General features: G+C 45.2%; 1 protein-coding gene across 1 annotated transcript in view; it reads right to left on the bottom strand.

Moving 5' to 3' along the window:
• Window positions 1–16,384, bottom strand: part of FLT1 (fms related receptor tyrosine kinase 1) — a 176,573-nt gene that overhangs the window by 37,234 nt on the left and 122,955 nt on the right. Inside the window, exons 15-16 of the mRNA XM_036251787.1 lie at window positions 10,199–10,330; window positions 927–1,033 (exon numbers count right to left, since the gene is read on the bottom strand). Coding sequence (XP_036107680.1) covers window positions 927–1,033; window positions 10,199–10,330 — 239 coding nt within the window. The remainder of the gene's footprint in view (window positions 1–926; window positions 1,034–10,198; window positions 10,331–16,384) is intronic.

Raw genomic sequence — 16,384 nt, 5'->3', positions numbered from 1 at the left:
TTGCCCCAGGGCTTCCTGTTACTTCTAGAATACAGACTAAGTTCCTTACTGCAGCCCGAAGCCCTGCCTGGTCAGGCATCGCAGCCTGTCCTCCTTGTTTCCATCACTGCGACCACACTGGCCTCTATCAGCCACTGTTCTCATGGGCCCTGCCCAGCCCACACACGCTCCCTCTGCCTGCAACGTGTTCTCCTCCTTTGCCTGCCCCTCCCACGCATCTGGTAGTCAGCTCACGCTAGGCACACTGTGCATTTGCCTGTGTACCTGATCAAAGCCCCCGACTGCACACTGTGGCATTTGCTCCCCATTGCCATCAGGGAGCCTCACGGGGCCTGGCCCCCTGCACGGAGCAGGCACATGGTCAATGTTTGAGGCATGCTTGAAGGAAGAAGTGTTGGCTCTTTCTCCACTGAACTTCAGAGAAACGAGTCGTGCTACAGGCCAAATTACAGAAATCTGGTGTCCTGAAGTCCAGCTTGAACCCCACACTTGGAAGAGCGGGTTGGGCACAGCTCAGGGAGTCTGGAACAGCAGTGCACATCTCTGTGCTGCGGTGCTGAGAGGCAGTCGGAGGGGGCTCTTCGTTTTCCTTTTTGTTTCTTAGCAGACAGTAAGGTTAAGAAGATTAAGGCTTCATAGGTCTCGTGCAGAATTTAATTGAAAGAATTTATTATATATTTGTGTATCAAAAATATCCTTTCTGTCCCTGGGAGATACTCATCTGTCCAATGCTCCAGCCTTTTCTTTTGAATACCTCACTTTATGGTTTTAATGATTCACTTTCCAGTGTTCAACAGGTCAGGGTGGGAACCAGAGGTAAGGGGAAGAAGAGGGCCTAACATGTTTAGTGCCTGTTCCAGACATCAGGTGAGCATTTTAGAATATTACGTAAAAAGGAGCACAGACCTCATCTGAAATGTTCTTACCCTTTTCAATTTGCGGATAAAGAGAGTCAGTAGGAGCCAGAAGAGGGTTGCTGCCACACAGGTGCACGTCAGAGTGACTAGCTCCAGGTTCGACTTGTCTGAGGTTCCTGGAAAGACAAAAACACCGAGATGGTGCTAAACAGCAGCTCTCTCACTCAGGGTCTTTGTGATCTTATAAAAGAGGCCCAGTGCCCCAAACAGCACGGCGAGGGCGGCCTGCTGGGCAAGAAGTCATGCCTGGGACAGACCTTCCCTTCCCTTCTAGTCCACGCAGGGTCCACGCTGTTATAAACTCACACGTCAAGCAAGGCTTTCCAGAAATTTTACTGTTGAGTTTGCAAACATCATAATCCCAGAAATAGCTAATTAAAAATCAGAGGAGAAATTAAAAATTGGAAAAAATTATGGCAGGAACAAAAGCCCATTAAAGTGCTAAATCTGGAATATGTTAAATCTCCCTAATGGGTTTTAGAGGAAATTCTAAAGAAAAAGAAAAATGACATAAAAGGGCTCCTTTGGGACTCACAAAATTCTTCAAAGTATATTTAAAAAATAAAAATAAAACTCAAGGACTGTCACAGTTGCCTGCTCAGTCCTTTAGAGCAGCCAAGCCAGTCACCCCATCACGCACGCACCACATCTGAGGCTCCGCGAGAAGAGGTAGCTGCTGGAGTGGGTTTCTTCCCAGTCACCGCATTGCCCAGAATCACAGATCAAAAGCTGAGCACTGTTCCCCCATAACCAGAAAGAAAAGACCCAAAATATTCAAGAGAAGCCTCCAGAGAGGGAATTTTGGGATTTGTAAAGGAAGGCCCCAGTGGACCAGAAGAGTGGTTTCCTACTTATTGACTCCAGTAGACAGTTTCCCAGGAATTTCTGAAATAATGCCCTTATCCCTTAACTTCACTAAAGGGATACAGAGGTTTAGTATTAAGTTAGGTCAAAGATAAGTAAAATGTACTCCTTTTAGAAATGATGGTATGGATGGTATCGTTTATTGAGCACTTATGTGCCAAGCCCTCAAAACCAGCCTATGAAGTAGGTGGCAACACTATCCCCATTTCATAGATGAGTGCGTCATCTTATTGGCTCTTTGTTTCAATTCAACAACGATGTATTGAGTCCTCCCCCAGGGGACGGTCCAGGCTGGAGGGGATAGGAAGATGCATGAGGGAAAGTTGTCCCTCTCAAGGCCCTCACTCAACCAAACCAACAAACTTAAGGCAAATACAAAGAAATGAGATTAAAAAAAGAGTATCTGAGGTCGAAGGAATCTAACATTTTTTTGAAGAGGTGACATTTGAACTGGATTTGACCTAATGAGGTGAAGACAGAGGAGAGGGTACTGTAAGGCAGAAGGGACAGTATAAGTTAAGACTCAGCGTTGGGAAATGGTAAGGGACTGATGGCAATATAATGGAAGACCCAGGGCAAGACCAGACCACAGAGAATCTGAGCATCAGTGTGAAGGTCCTCTGCCTCGAACAACAGCAAATAACCAGCTAGAAACCTGAGCCCCTCCTCCTCTCTTATCCATTCAGCCACCAAGTACATATACTTCCTGTAGGCCAGAGTCCCTACGGGGTATCTTTTAGTTTAGAGGGAAAACTGACATTTTCTCTCTATCCAGTCCATCACAAGGTTCTGCCCATTCTACTTCTGTTGTCATTGTAATTGGCTGGTTAATATTAATCAAGGAAGAGAGCAAAGGGAAAGTCAGCTATAGTTGAGCATATTCAGCTGGGAAGCATAAGCTTGTTTGTTTCACCAGGAAGCTGTAGCTTCACCCCCAGAAAATCACAGCATTGTCCCTACAAAGGGATGGACACCCTCCCTCCAGGACTGGGTTGTTGAGGGGAGAAGGGGGAAATAGGCACATGTGCAGTAGAAGTCGGGGGGCCCAGGGGAGGTGCTTGCCTGTCAGTCTAGCCTGGGAACAATGGATTGGCTAAGGGGTGAAGCCCATCAGAAGTGTGCAAAATCTTGGAGAGTTAATCGGCCAGTTTGAAGAAGCTCCTGGTTAAAATCCCCAGACCAAGAATTCTCACTCTCTTGCTCCTCTTCTCTTTTGCTCCATGACCCATGCACTCACATGTTCTCTCTCCATAGCCATGTGACCTTAAGTAGCCACGTGGCCCATAGCCATGCGAACTCCACATGCAATGGACTACAGCTGGGAACGTGCTGAGCTAGCCAGATGCTGGGCTGGACTGTGCAAATATGGAGCAGAAACTATGGGCAGTGGCCTTAGTTCTGGCCCTGCTGGAGACACAGTTGGCCTTCTTTCATGGTGAGATGGACAGAGATGGGACCTTGGAGGGGAACCTCCTTAATTTTACATCATCAGGAAGGCTTTCCACGAAATCCTATCCTCCCATGAGGGCTTCAGGAAATTCTTTTTCTCCACTTCCACCGACAACACTTCCATGGCTCATGGGATTGTCACCTCCTGTCCTTCCTCACAATCATTGCTTAAATCAAGTCCTCATCAATTCTCACTTGGACACCTGCAGTACCTTCCTAGCCAGCCTTAACTCCCTCCAGTCTCTCTTCCACTCTGTAGCCAGAGTGATCTTCCCAAATCACAAATGTAATCTTATTACTCCTCTGCCTAAATTCCATCTTTGTCATCCCCCCAACCCTACCTTCCCCTGTCACTGTCAGGATGAAAAAAAAAATCCTTAGATCTGTCTGCCCAACCTTTCCCATCTCTTCAGCTTCATCTCCTGCTATCCTCCTGCTTGCTCCAGTCACATCAAAACACTTGTAGTTTCTTAACTGTGCCAGCCCTTCTGCACCCCTATGCTTTGGCCTTTGCTGTTTCTCTACTGGAATGAAAGCTTTCCGGAGGCTGAGGCCACATCTTATTTACCTCTGTCTCATCAGATGGGTGAATTAGTGGATATATTATGTTTTGCTTTGTCTCCAAAGAGTTTCATGAAGCTTTCAAAGCATTCGGGGTCAAATTCCTGTTCATGTATGTTAACCCAATAGGAGCACCCCTGTATCCCATGTTCTGTTCTGGGTGCTGGTGTATAGTGGTAAATAAAAGGGCATGGCCTGGAGCTCACAGTCTGGTGTTCAGGTCTGAACTGGTAGGTATGTTCAACTAGTAAGTATGTTCAGAGTTCAGAATGAAGAAGCAGGCTGTAGGACTGTGGTTCTCTGTGGTTCACAATACCTCTCTGGTGTTTAAAAGAATACCTGGCACCTAGTAGGCATCCTGCAAATATTAGTGGAGTGAATAATGAATTTGGCTTCCTTCAGTTTCCCTGAACCTCATGATACTGAGAATAACCTCCTTGAAGAAGTTTCCAAGTATGATTGCCTTTTTTTCTTAATATACATCCTCTACATGGGAATATTGTAAGCTCAAGTTAATATAAGTTTGGGTTTCAGCCCCCACAGTGAGAGGTCTGATGCTGCCTTCCTGTACACACACACACTTCTTTGCTTATGTCGTAAATAAGTTTTGTGGAATCTGATTGGGCCCTGCTGAGGGCACAGTGCCCTTTGGCTGTTGGAGATGCTGATAGTATCTGGAGGGAGGCCCGTCTGCATAAAACCTCTGCAGATGCCTCCTTCATGGAGTGCCCTGGGACAGGCCCCTCCCACTGCAGGAATGTTCCCAGTGCATTCCAAGGGGCAGGAAGCTGACCCCCAAAGTAATTCCACAGTCCTTACTCAGGCAAAATTCCTCATGTGTTTGTGTGCACTTACACATTTAACATTTATTAGAAAGGAAAGACCTATTTAATCTATTCCTGCTTACTGAATACTAAAATAAGAATTTTACAAGATGTAATGGTTCTGTACTCTGTCTCATCTGATAGCTCAATATCTGTCTTTTATTTGAAAAGTAACCATTAGGATGACCTTAGGCTTAAGTCAGCGACATCTCTTCCTTTACAGCTCTAGATGTTTTCTCAGAGGTCAAACATCCACCCACTAGCCTGACTGTACCCAGCGTGAGCTTGCTGATGACAGCTGACGGCAGTGCATGGAATAGCCCAGCTGCTCAGGGCAGGCACAGGGAGGCCAGCGGAAAGGTGGGTGGGGTTTGACAGTGACTAGGAGTTAGTACAGGGTCTCAGGACATCACTCCCATATGATTTGTGGTTCCAAGATGGTGCAATTTTTCTAAGGCTTATTAGAATATTAAACTTGGCCTTCATACTGTCTGTGAAGTGTTTTAGGACACCAATTTATGTACACCAATTTGGAACCCTCTGAAGGACAGTGATATGTGGAAGTACTGTATTAGGATTAAATTTGAAGTACATTTTCAAGAGTAACTTTAGGTAAGCATATTTAAAATTGCTTTTATGTTCTTCAGTTCTGTAACACACTTTTAGTGCAGCAAGTTAAATCCTTAGGTCCAATAGGAATTTTGTGATTTGGAACACCATTTGGGTGACTAGGAAAACTACAACATAGGTTTTGTTGAAATAGGATTTGGTTTATCATATTAACAAATATTGATGTTAACTAATATTTTAAATTTCTGTTATATGCCAGATACTGTTTTAAATGTACTAATCCTTACACCAACCCTATAAGGTTGAATTGCCATTATTTTTCTTTTCTTTTCTTTTTTTATCCTCACCCGAGGACATTTTTGCATTTATCTTCACATAGAGCGGGAGGAAGAGAGAGAAACATTGATGTGAGAGAGATACATTGACTGGCTGCCACCCACACGACCCCAACCGGGGCCAGGGACAAATTTCAACCAAGGTATGCGCCCTTAGCAGGAACTGAACCTGGGATTCTCTGGTCCGTGGGCCGATGCTCTAACCGCTGAGCAAGACCAGCCAGGGCACCATTATTATTATTTTTTAAATATGTTTTTATTGACTTTTTATAGAGAGAGGAAGGGAGAGAGCTAGAAACATCGATGTGAGAGAGAAGCATGGATCGGCTGCCTCCTGCATGCCCCCTACTGGGGACCGAGCCTGCGACCCAGGCATGTGCCCTGACCGGGAATTGAACGGGGACCTCTCAGTCCCTGGGACACTGCTCAGTCCCCCGAGCCACCAGCCGGGTTGGATTACCATTATTAACGTCTATTTTGTAGATAAACAAACTGAAGCACCAGGGAGGTAAGTAATTTGCCCAAGGTTACACAGTTCAGGAGAAATGGTGCACCTTGCTTCAGAGGGGGTCCCCTCCCCCACTCAGCTCTGCTGCCTTGGAGCCAAGAGGGAATCGCGCAGGTGCTTAGGCACGGATCCAGTTCTCAGCTCTGCCGCTACCTCGTTTAGTCACCCTGGACAGAGTCCTCCACCCCTCTGAGCCTCAGGTTCTCACGTGTAAATAGAGAAAATCCTCATTAGATGAAGATGTCTAAGTAGGTGCACTTTATGTACTTTAAAGAATTCACTGCATGTTTAATAAGCATAGGGTATTATAACTGAATTAATTCCGTCATCATTTTTTGAATTCTGATCAAGAATAGCTTTATGTCATTGTATGTTTGCAGTCAAAGACAGCCATATCCCATCCCTTGGCCTCCTGTGAAGTCAGTTCAGCTCTCTGTTTGGAGCACTATTTTCTCCTTGGGAAACCCTTCTGAAGTACCAGCACCAATCACCAACATCATCATGTGAATTAGTTGATCACATCCTTCCTAGTGCCAGGAGAGCCATGGGATGGGATGGGGGCAGAGTCAGGAAGAGAGGAGCTGGGCTGGAGGGCAGTTGGGGACCAGAGGAGAAAGGAGAACCGAAAGCTGGCCAAAGGTGATAAGGAGTGGCTGGGTGTCCAAGACACTTCTGTTTTGATCTTTTCCTATTTTTTACTCTTGGAATGTTATTAAACATAGCGTGCACTTCCTGCTGTATGAACCCTTTCCTGAAATGTGTTAATGTACAATTATTGCGGCACAAAATTTACAAATCACACCTTTAATGTCATTTCAAGTGTTGGGACTGCAGGACCCTGAGGCAGTCTTCCCATGCTTGTCATGATTTTTGTTTCAGTCATCCTCAAAAAATGTTTAAAATGGTAGTTATTCCTCAAGTTGTTTTCTCCTGAGTAATTATAAATGCGATAGAAATAGCATTTCAATAGCAAGGCTGAAATCTGTTGTAACGATGTGTTTATACATACTGTGATTATTACTTTCAATAATAATTACGAAATACAGTTTATCTTAAGTCCCTGGATAAAAATGCACCACACTTTCATTGTAACAGTCCCACTGAGTTCCATGGGCTGTTGAAGGCTATGTTAATTCCAAAAATTATTTTGGTTAGTAACGGTTTTGTTGTTGTTTTTAATATTAGAACGTCTTCTCTGAGAGCTGTGCTTGTGTGCGGTCCAAACCAAACAAGGCCCATGATTATTTAAAGAAGCTACTTTGACTCCACAGTCCACTCATCCTTTTCAGATACAAAAATAACACATTGTTTTATCTATGAGTATAAGAATCCTTTTTCAAAGGAAATAAAAAGAGCAGACAGTTTCCTTCCTGTCTAATTCACGAACCTCTTCAAATCTGTTAAACATAGCCACAGACACAACTTACTCGCCTGGTTTCATTTCCTAAACTCAACCTGACAAGATAGGTCAGTGGGAAGGGTCTATTTGCATCTATCAGGAAATCAGGCCAAAGCCAGGGGGCGTCTCACAGTCACCAGGGTGAGAAGAATAATGCCTTAGACTCTAGGGCAGGAATATAATGTCAGTGATCAACTTACCGAGCAGGTACTGCATTCAGCCGTTCTGACCAGCATCCAAGGATCCAGTTTTTACTCAGTGAGCCCGAAGTACTTTCATTTGAGATTCTGACTTATAAGACCCACGTAATATCAACTTTCAAAAACAAAAAAGTTCCCCTTCAGAATGACGAGCTCCGTGAGGGAGCTGAAGCCTGCTGCCTTGAGGCCTCCATCTCGCTCCCTCGGTTCTCCTTTGGTGTGTCAGAGTGAACTACATGTCTCCTCAGCCTGAAAACCCCTTCAGTATTTGAAGGAAACGATCATGACAGCCAAAGTCGTCTCCTTTTTAGACTAACTATCCTCATAGCCTTACAATGTGTCTCATGCCCCTGTGAGGACTATGGTTCATTGACCTATGCTCCCCTCAGAAATGGGCACCGTGTTCCAGGTCAGCTAATCTGTTTCCTCGGTGAACACAGTTTTTAAACAGAGAGTTTGGAAGCAGCTGCCATTCTTTTTTTTTTTTTAATCCTCATCCAAGGACATTTTTCGATTTTTTGTTCAGATAGAGTGGGAGGGAGAGAGAGGAAGAGAGAGTGAGGGAGAAACATCGACATGAAAGGGACACATCAAGTGGCTGCCACCCGCACGACCCAACCAGGGCCGGGGACAAACTGCAACCGAGGTACATGCCCTTAGCGGGAACCAAACCCAGGTCTCTCTGGACCGCAGGCTGACACTCCAACCGCTGAGCCAAACCGGCCAGGGCATAGACTGAAGATAATACCACATACTTCTTTGGACTCTTAGGAAGTTAAAGGGGTAAGTGTATCAAGTGTCTAGCATATAAAGGTACTCAAGATATATTAGTCTCCTGCTAAGTGCTGGGCATGGGTACGAGATACAAAGATACGTCAGACACAGTTTCCAATTCAGTAGGGAAGAAAAGCATATCAGTGACTAAATAATAACAAAATGCAGAATGAAAGGAGTCAGGCTAAAGACTCAGGAACTGTGGTGTGGAGAGCAGAGCGTGAGAACGTCTGACTCGGCTGCTGCCCTGGAGGACAGCACAGGACAGACAGCATCTCCACTGGCCTGCACGATAAGCAGGGTTTGGATGAAACAGGGAGGAGCCCAGACAAAAGACCTCCCAGGCTCTGTTCACAGCCGAGCCAACCCACATTCGGCAGAAAGCGGGTGCCCACACCTGGCAAGGGAGGGCAGCACTGTGGTGGGTTGGAGGTCATTGTAAATCTGCATTCCATGGCCGTACCATTTAGGTGGTCATTTCATTCCTCTCCGGGCTCTGTAAGAACTGCTGTATGTGTGCTGCAGGGCTGTTGTGAGGCTATGGGGGAAATACCTTCTGGACTGAGGACTGGGTGTCTTCCTTGCTCTCTGCTGCTACCCCTGTCTCAGATGGGGTCCCTCCCTGGCCTGCTGCAGCCGCCCCTGAGAGTCCCCTCTGGAGGCCTTGTTAAGTGGTACATTAACGGTCCTTTGAAGAAGGAGGTGTTAAGGAGAGATTCACACTTAATAAACCCTTTTATCCCTGTGTAAGCAGAAAAGTTGAAATAATACTTTAAAACAAGGATTATCTGGGAGACACAAAAGGCCACCACTGAAAGTGTGTGGGAACGCTGCCCCCGACTTTCTCTGAAAGCGTACTTTCAGATTTTTCAGGAAACTCTAAAATCATTTCCTTGTGAAAGGAGGTTGGTGTTCTTTTTTAAAGGTGTCTGAAATCTCAGAGTTACGACCTGTAAGCTCTGGAAGTTTCCAGGGCAAAAGAACTGGTGTATATTGCCAGGTTCTCCCCGCAAAATACGTACATATTCTGAAGTCTACTGGGGACATCTGGAACTGGGCTACTAAACAGATCCCCTCGTCACATGTGAGCCCTCAGTGTCACAGATAGTTACACGTAAGAGGGCCAACTTAGTAATGTATGATGCTGTAACTGCTGTTTGGGGTGATTCTTGGTATCGGAGAATTGAAGCGGAGGGCTAAACTATTTTCTAAATGGAAGCCAAATGGCCACAGCCCAGCATAGGATTTGGCCTCTTTGGATTTTGCTGCTCAACACACAATCTGAAGTCCATGTGGTCTGTTTACTGTGTTGCTTCTTTCTGAGATGTAGCTGCTTCGTGTTAAACAGCAGCCTATGAAAAATGGGGAAGTTCGGTCTAACTTGTGGGAATTGGAAATGGAAAACAATGAACAGTTTCCAGTGTGTGGTTGTTTTCCCCATCCACGCTCATCATCTTCCGTCTTGGATTTCTTCCTCACAGGTGTGGCCACCCCGTCACAATGTGGGCCAGTGTCATGGTGCTGGCAGCAGCTGGCTTTCTTCCGGGAACTAGCCTCCCACCTTGCCCCGGAGCCTGTGTTCCACCGGGGCTCTCAAGGGTGGCCAGCCAGTGTCCTCACCTTCCGCCCTGCCGAGTGGAAGCAGACAGGCTTTCCCAGATGAGCAGGCGCAGGGGTAGGAGGCCAGGGACAGGCACAGACAGGAGGGGCAGCAGGAGACTGGGAGGTGAAAAGTTAAACAAACAGGGAAATAGATGTCTGAGCAGTTTCTGGTAGCTTTCTGAAGCGGCTGTTTACCTTGAACCGTGAGGTATGCTGAACTTTCCACGGACCCCTTCTGGTTGGTGGCTTCGCAGTGATAGACGCCTTCATCTTCTTCTGTGACTCTTTCAATAAACAGCGTGCTGCTTCCTGGTCCCAAAATAATTCCTGAGAAGTGAGAGATGTTTAGATTAGTGGGCCTGGGTGACAAACAAAAACAGCTCCTTTTGTAACACAACCCCCTTCCTATCATTATGCATTCAGACAAGGAAATCCGAGCCTGGGCTAACCTGGGGCAGGGCTGCTTATTTGTTTTTCCTGGTCCAGGCTTTTCAATAGCACCTTCACCACCCCATTGGTGCTCTAACCCCCAGCTTCGGGGATGCATCTGACCAGGGCCATTCACTGAGCAGAAGAAATGATGGGGCTGCCACGCCGAACTCGGAGGGGCAGGTATCCCGGAGCCTTTCTAACAATAACTGTGATTTGCTCAGTGCCTGCTGCGTGCTGGGCAAGACGGGAGACGCTTTCTCTCCTGAGCTCAGAACCATCTGTAAGGTATTATGGTCTCCATTTTAGCAACGTGGAAACAGATTGACCGAGAGCGCGCAGTTGGAACGAAAGCACGTCCGCGGCTAGGGGTCGAAGGAAACCATGTTTCATCAGACACGGTGGCAGGGAGCTTGGCTCTGTTTTCATCTAGGCCTTATGCTCCAAGTTTTGTCACTTTCGACAAGTTACTTAAGCGTTCTGCATCTCAGTTTCCTCGGTCTTAAGATGAATGTGAAAGCAGTTTCTATTTCATAAATGGAACGTGAATGGTTAGTGCTTGGCACATAGAAAGTGTGTGATAAGTAGAAGCTGAAGTATCACTATGGAGTGTGGTGTCATGGGAGCACCAGGAGTCTCCAGACCCGGCTCCGAGGCTCAGCAGCTTCAACACCAAGTGCTATCACCACATATTTATTGAGTGATCACTCTGCCATTCATTCGTCTATGTGAGAGACTAGTGTGTGGGAAGGGCAGGCTAAGATGGTATCTGCTGAGGACGGACAATTAACTCATGCCACACACATATACATATCCTCTCTCTCTCTGACCCACACCTACACCAGCAAACAAAAAGTGTTGAATAGGAATGAATACATGTGGCACAGCATACACAATTAAATGCAAAATCTGGGCAGGCAGGGAGGTCAGCAGGGGTCGGGATACTCAGGGCAGGCGGCATGGAGGAATGAAGGAGGCTGGCCTAGGGATTTAAAGGGTGAGCAGAGGCGAACGGAGAAAGGCAGGCGCCACGCTGAGATGAACAGGCACTGAGTGCTTGTTCTGGGAGAGTGACAAATGGGCCTGAGCAGACTGTGGATACATTCTGTTAGTTTAAATAGTTTGTATTCTTCCTGATTACAATGTATTCAATTTAGACAATTTGAAAAATGTTGGAAAGCATAAAGAAAATGTAAAACAAACAAACCTACAATCTTATCCCTCAGATCTTTTTCCTTTAGTCTTTTAAGTAGATATTGTGACACAGTTGATTCGTTCACATAATAAATTTTTTTGAGCTCCTACCATTATTAGGTGCTATTCTAGATGCTGGTGATACAATAATAAGCAAGGCAAATAAATCCTTGCCTACAAAGGGCTTACATTAGGGTTTTGGAGAATTACAAACAAATAATGTAATAGCAAGTAGCTAAAGAGTCTGAGAAGGAAATAAAGCAGGTCAAGGGGATCGTGGGTTAAGGAGGGTGAGGAAACTGTTTAGATAGTGGGTTTCATGAAGGTCTCTGAGCAGGTGACGTTTGTGCAGACACCTGAAAGATGGGAAAGGGAGCCATGTGAAGGTCTAGAAAAGGGCATTTTAGGTGTAGAGAGTCGCAAACATCATGTCCCCGGGGCAAGAATGAGTTTATGGAATAGTGAAAAGACTCCCGTGACTAGAGTACAACAAACACCAAGACAGATGAGAGCCCTGTAAAGAGTTAGGATTTCATTCTAATCACAGAGGAAAGCCAGTGGAGGGCTATAAGACTGCTTGGGGACCAGGGTGGAAACAGGGAGAACAGTTAGCTAGCTATTGAAGTTGTCCATGAAGGATATGTGGCTTTGTCCTAGAGACACTGTGTTGGAAGTTATAAGAATTGGTGGTTGGGGGGATCATTTTGAAGGCAGAACCAATCAGCTTGCTTATGGATTAGAATGTTATACATGAAAATGAGTAATACATTAATCATTTGAATGCTGAATCACATGGGAGAATAGTAGTACCTTTCCTGTGGAGGAGCAGGTTCGAGGGAGGGAAATAAAGAGTTCTGTTTTGCACATGGGTTGACATGCCTATTACACATCTGAAAGGAGGTTTCACTGGGAGCCCAGGCAGGAGAGCGGGGTTAGAGGCAGCTACATGGAATCAACACACAGAAGGCATGCGAGGCCATGGGGATGGAAGTATGCTCCATTGGACAAGAGTCCGGAGAGAGACGAGAGCAAGTCTGAAGGGTGAGCATGGGAACTTAGAGGAAGAGGAAGCAGCAACAGTGACCAAGAAGGAGCAGCCCCTGAGGTGGCAAGAAAACAGGAGCGTGGGAGTCTCAGAACCCAAGGAAAGCATTCCCAAAGGACAGAGGGCAGCTCTGCAGTACTGCTGAGGATGAAGGCGAACAGACACTGACCCTGGATGTGACAGTGAGCCGTTCCGGTGATGTGTGGGAGCAAGCGCGTGATTAATGTCACCTAGAGGAACAGGAGATGATGAAGAGAGAACACTTTCAAGGAGGTAGCTGAAGAACAACCTGAGGCCAAAGAATGAATTCTTTTTCAAAATGTGAAATTTTATAGTGTACTCTTGTATTAATAGGAAAAGTCTGAGGAGGGGTGGGGAGAGGTTAATTGATAATCAGGGAACACAAGGAATGTCAGGAGTGAAATGTCTGAAGAAGTGAGGGGATAGAATTCTGTGGGCAAATTGTCCTTGGGTAGGAATAGCGATAGTTAATTTATCTGAACAGGAAGGATAGCAGAGTATAAAGGGACATGTAAATTAGATAATTTGATGATATATATTCTCAATAAATAAGTGGTACTTATCCATTTAAATTCAGGAAGAGAAGGGGATTTTAGAGTTTTGCAGAGAGAGAGAGAAAGGTGTGTTGGTAGAGAAAGTAAACAAATTCAGTAGTGAAATGTAAGGTTTCTCTTAATTATTAAATACTGATTAGTCACTCCCCAATATCAGAGCAAATGGATTTCCTCATGCTCTTATATACTTTTTTTTAAGGAATGGAATTGCTTTTATTGGGGCAGCTGCCACAGGTGTGCCCATGGTCAGGTTAGTGCTCTGCCCTGAGGCAGCGGGAAGCCTGGCACCTCCACCACTGCCTGCCCAGATAGTGGGACATGCAAAGCTCTCCGAGGGTGGAGGCAGGGAAGAAAGCCACCAAGGCCAGGGGCTGGGTGGAGCCGGAGGGGTGGCCCTGGGCTGGGTCTTACATACTTTTAATATAGTTATTCATTGTGTGTGGGTATTATTTTATTTTTATTTTATTTTATTTATTCATTACGTTGATTGGCATTAGATTATATATCTAATTGCTCATAACTATAAATAATAGTGCAGTTAATATCTTTAGACATAAAGGTTTTTCTGTATTTCAGATTATTTCCTTAGTATAGATTTCCAGAAACAGATTAGGTCAAAGGCTCTTCATTCACATAACCAAATTGCTTTCCAAAAATGCCATACCAGTGAACACTTTAACAGCAGAGGGTACAAGACTATTTTATCACCCTCCTGCCAATACTGAGCAGTAGCACCAAAAATACGAAACACAAAACTGCTAATTTTATTTTATTTTATTTTTATTTTATTTTTTTATCCTCACTCGAGGACATTTTTCCATTTTTTGTTCAGGTAGAGTGGGAGGGAGAGAGAGGAACAGAGAGAGAGAGAGAGAAACATCGACGTGAAAGGAACACATCGAGTGGCTGCCACCCGCACAACTGACCAGGGCCGGGGACAAACTGCAACCGAGGTACGTGCCCTTAGCGGGAACCGAACCCGGGTCTCTCAGGACCGCAGGCCGACGCTCTAACCGCTGAGCCAAACCGGCCAGGGCAAAACTGCTAATTTTATAGATGAAGATCATTGTTTTAATCTGCGTTTCTTTGCACATTCTTTCATGTGTTTGGTAGCCATTTTTATTTTTAAAGCACCTGCTTTGAGTAGTTTTGAAAAGGTGAGTTCAGATTAAGGAGACCTTTGAAATCCTGGCAGAGGAGCTTCCATTCAACGTAGAAGGACAGAGAGGGTCACAGAGATTTTTGAGCAGGGAAATGACATAATGAAAGCAATGTTTAAGGAAGTTTAGTCTAGAAGGATCATGCAGGGTAGACAGGAATGAGGAAAAAAGTGGCATCTGCAAGTCCAGCTCACCAGTTGTAACTCAGGCAGCGGGTGGGAAAGGAAATGGAGAAGAAATGGAAACAGACGCTTTGAGGAAACAACCTAAAGGAATCGGTGCTTTACTGCATACAGGGACAGACCGAGTCCTAAAGGGTTTCAAGTGTTCTAAGCCCAGAGGACAGGGAAACAATGGGAGTTCTCCCCGGTAGCCTTGGCTAACCCATGAATCCTTCGGTGCAGTTCCCCGTTAGTAAGATAAGAATGATACCTGCTTTGCCTATGTCATGGTATTGCTCTGAGGTCAACTGAGATAATTTAGGTGAAGTTTTGAAGCTTTGAAAAGTTTAAGATATGATATCGGTGGCACTCACAGAAAGTAGAAGCGTGGTTGGGTCGTGGGTGGTCGGGGCAGTGAATGTTTGTAGTAGCAGCTGTCTTGTTACCCATAATCACCTCTTGCAGCAGACCTGAACCTCAACCAATTTTCCTCCCTCCCTCCCTCCTCACCTGAGGATATTTTTCCATTCATTTTCAAACAGAGTGGGAGGGGGGAAAGAGATGTCAATGTGAGAGAGACACATTGACTGGTTGCCTCCCGAACGATCCCAACCAGAATCAGGGACCAAGCTGCAACCGACATATGTGCCCTTGACCGGAATCAAACCCAAAACTGGGTAGTGCTCAGTCTGCAGGCTGATTCTCAAACCGCTAAGCCAAACTGTTCAGGGCTCAACCAATTTTTCTATTACTCAAATTGCAATTTAAGGCCAATACTATGAACAAATAAAGCCAAAGGACTTGGATGGCAGCCAAGGAGACAGATGTGTAATTGTGGAGATGAGAGGGTAGTGCCCAGGATGTTGATGAGCTAACATCACCTGCACAGTCTCCTCGTTCTGTCACATGGAGGAGAGGAGATGGGGTGAGGGGGTGTCCAAATCAACAAGCAAAGTTCTTCTTTATGACTTGCCCTCACATTGCACCATAACAAATGGCACAGATGTAGATGCACCACCATCAGGCCCCTCAAAATCTCATTCTTTACCCTTGTTATTTAATTCCCTTCTCTCAAAACTAGGTCAGTTACTACCCTTATTCTTTTTTCTCACCATCCAAATCTCCTGCCCATACTTATTCATAGTTGCCTCCTTTAGTTTCTTTAATGCCTTAATCTATTGCTACTTGTTTTCTATGGCCCTATTCCTTTGATACAAGCTCTGCTCTACTGAGGACCTCACCTTTTATTTATTTTTATTTTTTAAAATTTTTTATTGATTTTCTAGAGAGAGAGAAAGGGAGAGAGAGATAGAAACATTGATGTGAGAGAGAGACATCTATTGGCTGCCTCCTGCATGCCCCCTACTGGGGATCAAGCCAGCAACCCAGGCATATGCCCTGACAGGGAATCAAACCAGGACCTCTCAGTCCATGGGACAATGTTCAATCCACTGAGCCACACCTGCCAGGCTGGAATTCACCTTTTAAAAAGGACTCTCTTTTTAGTTCAATTTTTTCATTGTGATGAAAAAATATTTTAAAAGGACAGAAAAAATATGAGCCATGTACCCACCACTAAGATAATCCGATGTCAACATGTTGCCATATTTGCTTTAGATCTCCCACCGTCTTTTTCATATGAATGAAATGTACAGCTTATCCCTTCCTTCTTCCACTCTCCAGAGGCACCGCTATCCTGCAGCTGGTGTGTGTCATTCTTATGACTGCTTTTGTGCTTTCTCTACATAGGGTTTGTATCTCTATAGAATATATAACATTGTTTTGTCGGTTTAAAAATGATAAATTTGTATCATATG

This window comes from Molossus molossus, unplaced genomic scaffold (genome assembly GCF_014108415.1).
Source record: "Molossus molossus isolate mMolMol1 unplaced genomic scaffold, mMolMol1.p scaffold_m16_p_10, whole genome shotgun sequence".
In the NCBI taxonomy this organism is placed as follows: Eukaryota; Metazoa; Chordata; class Mammalia; order Chiroptera; family Molossidae; genus Molossus; species Molossus molossus.
This window is presented reverse-complemented; position numbering and strand designations above follow the sequence as displayed.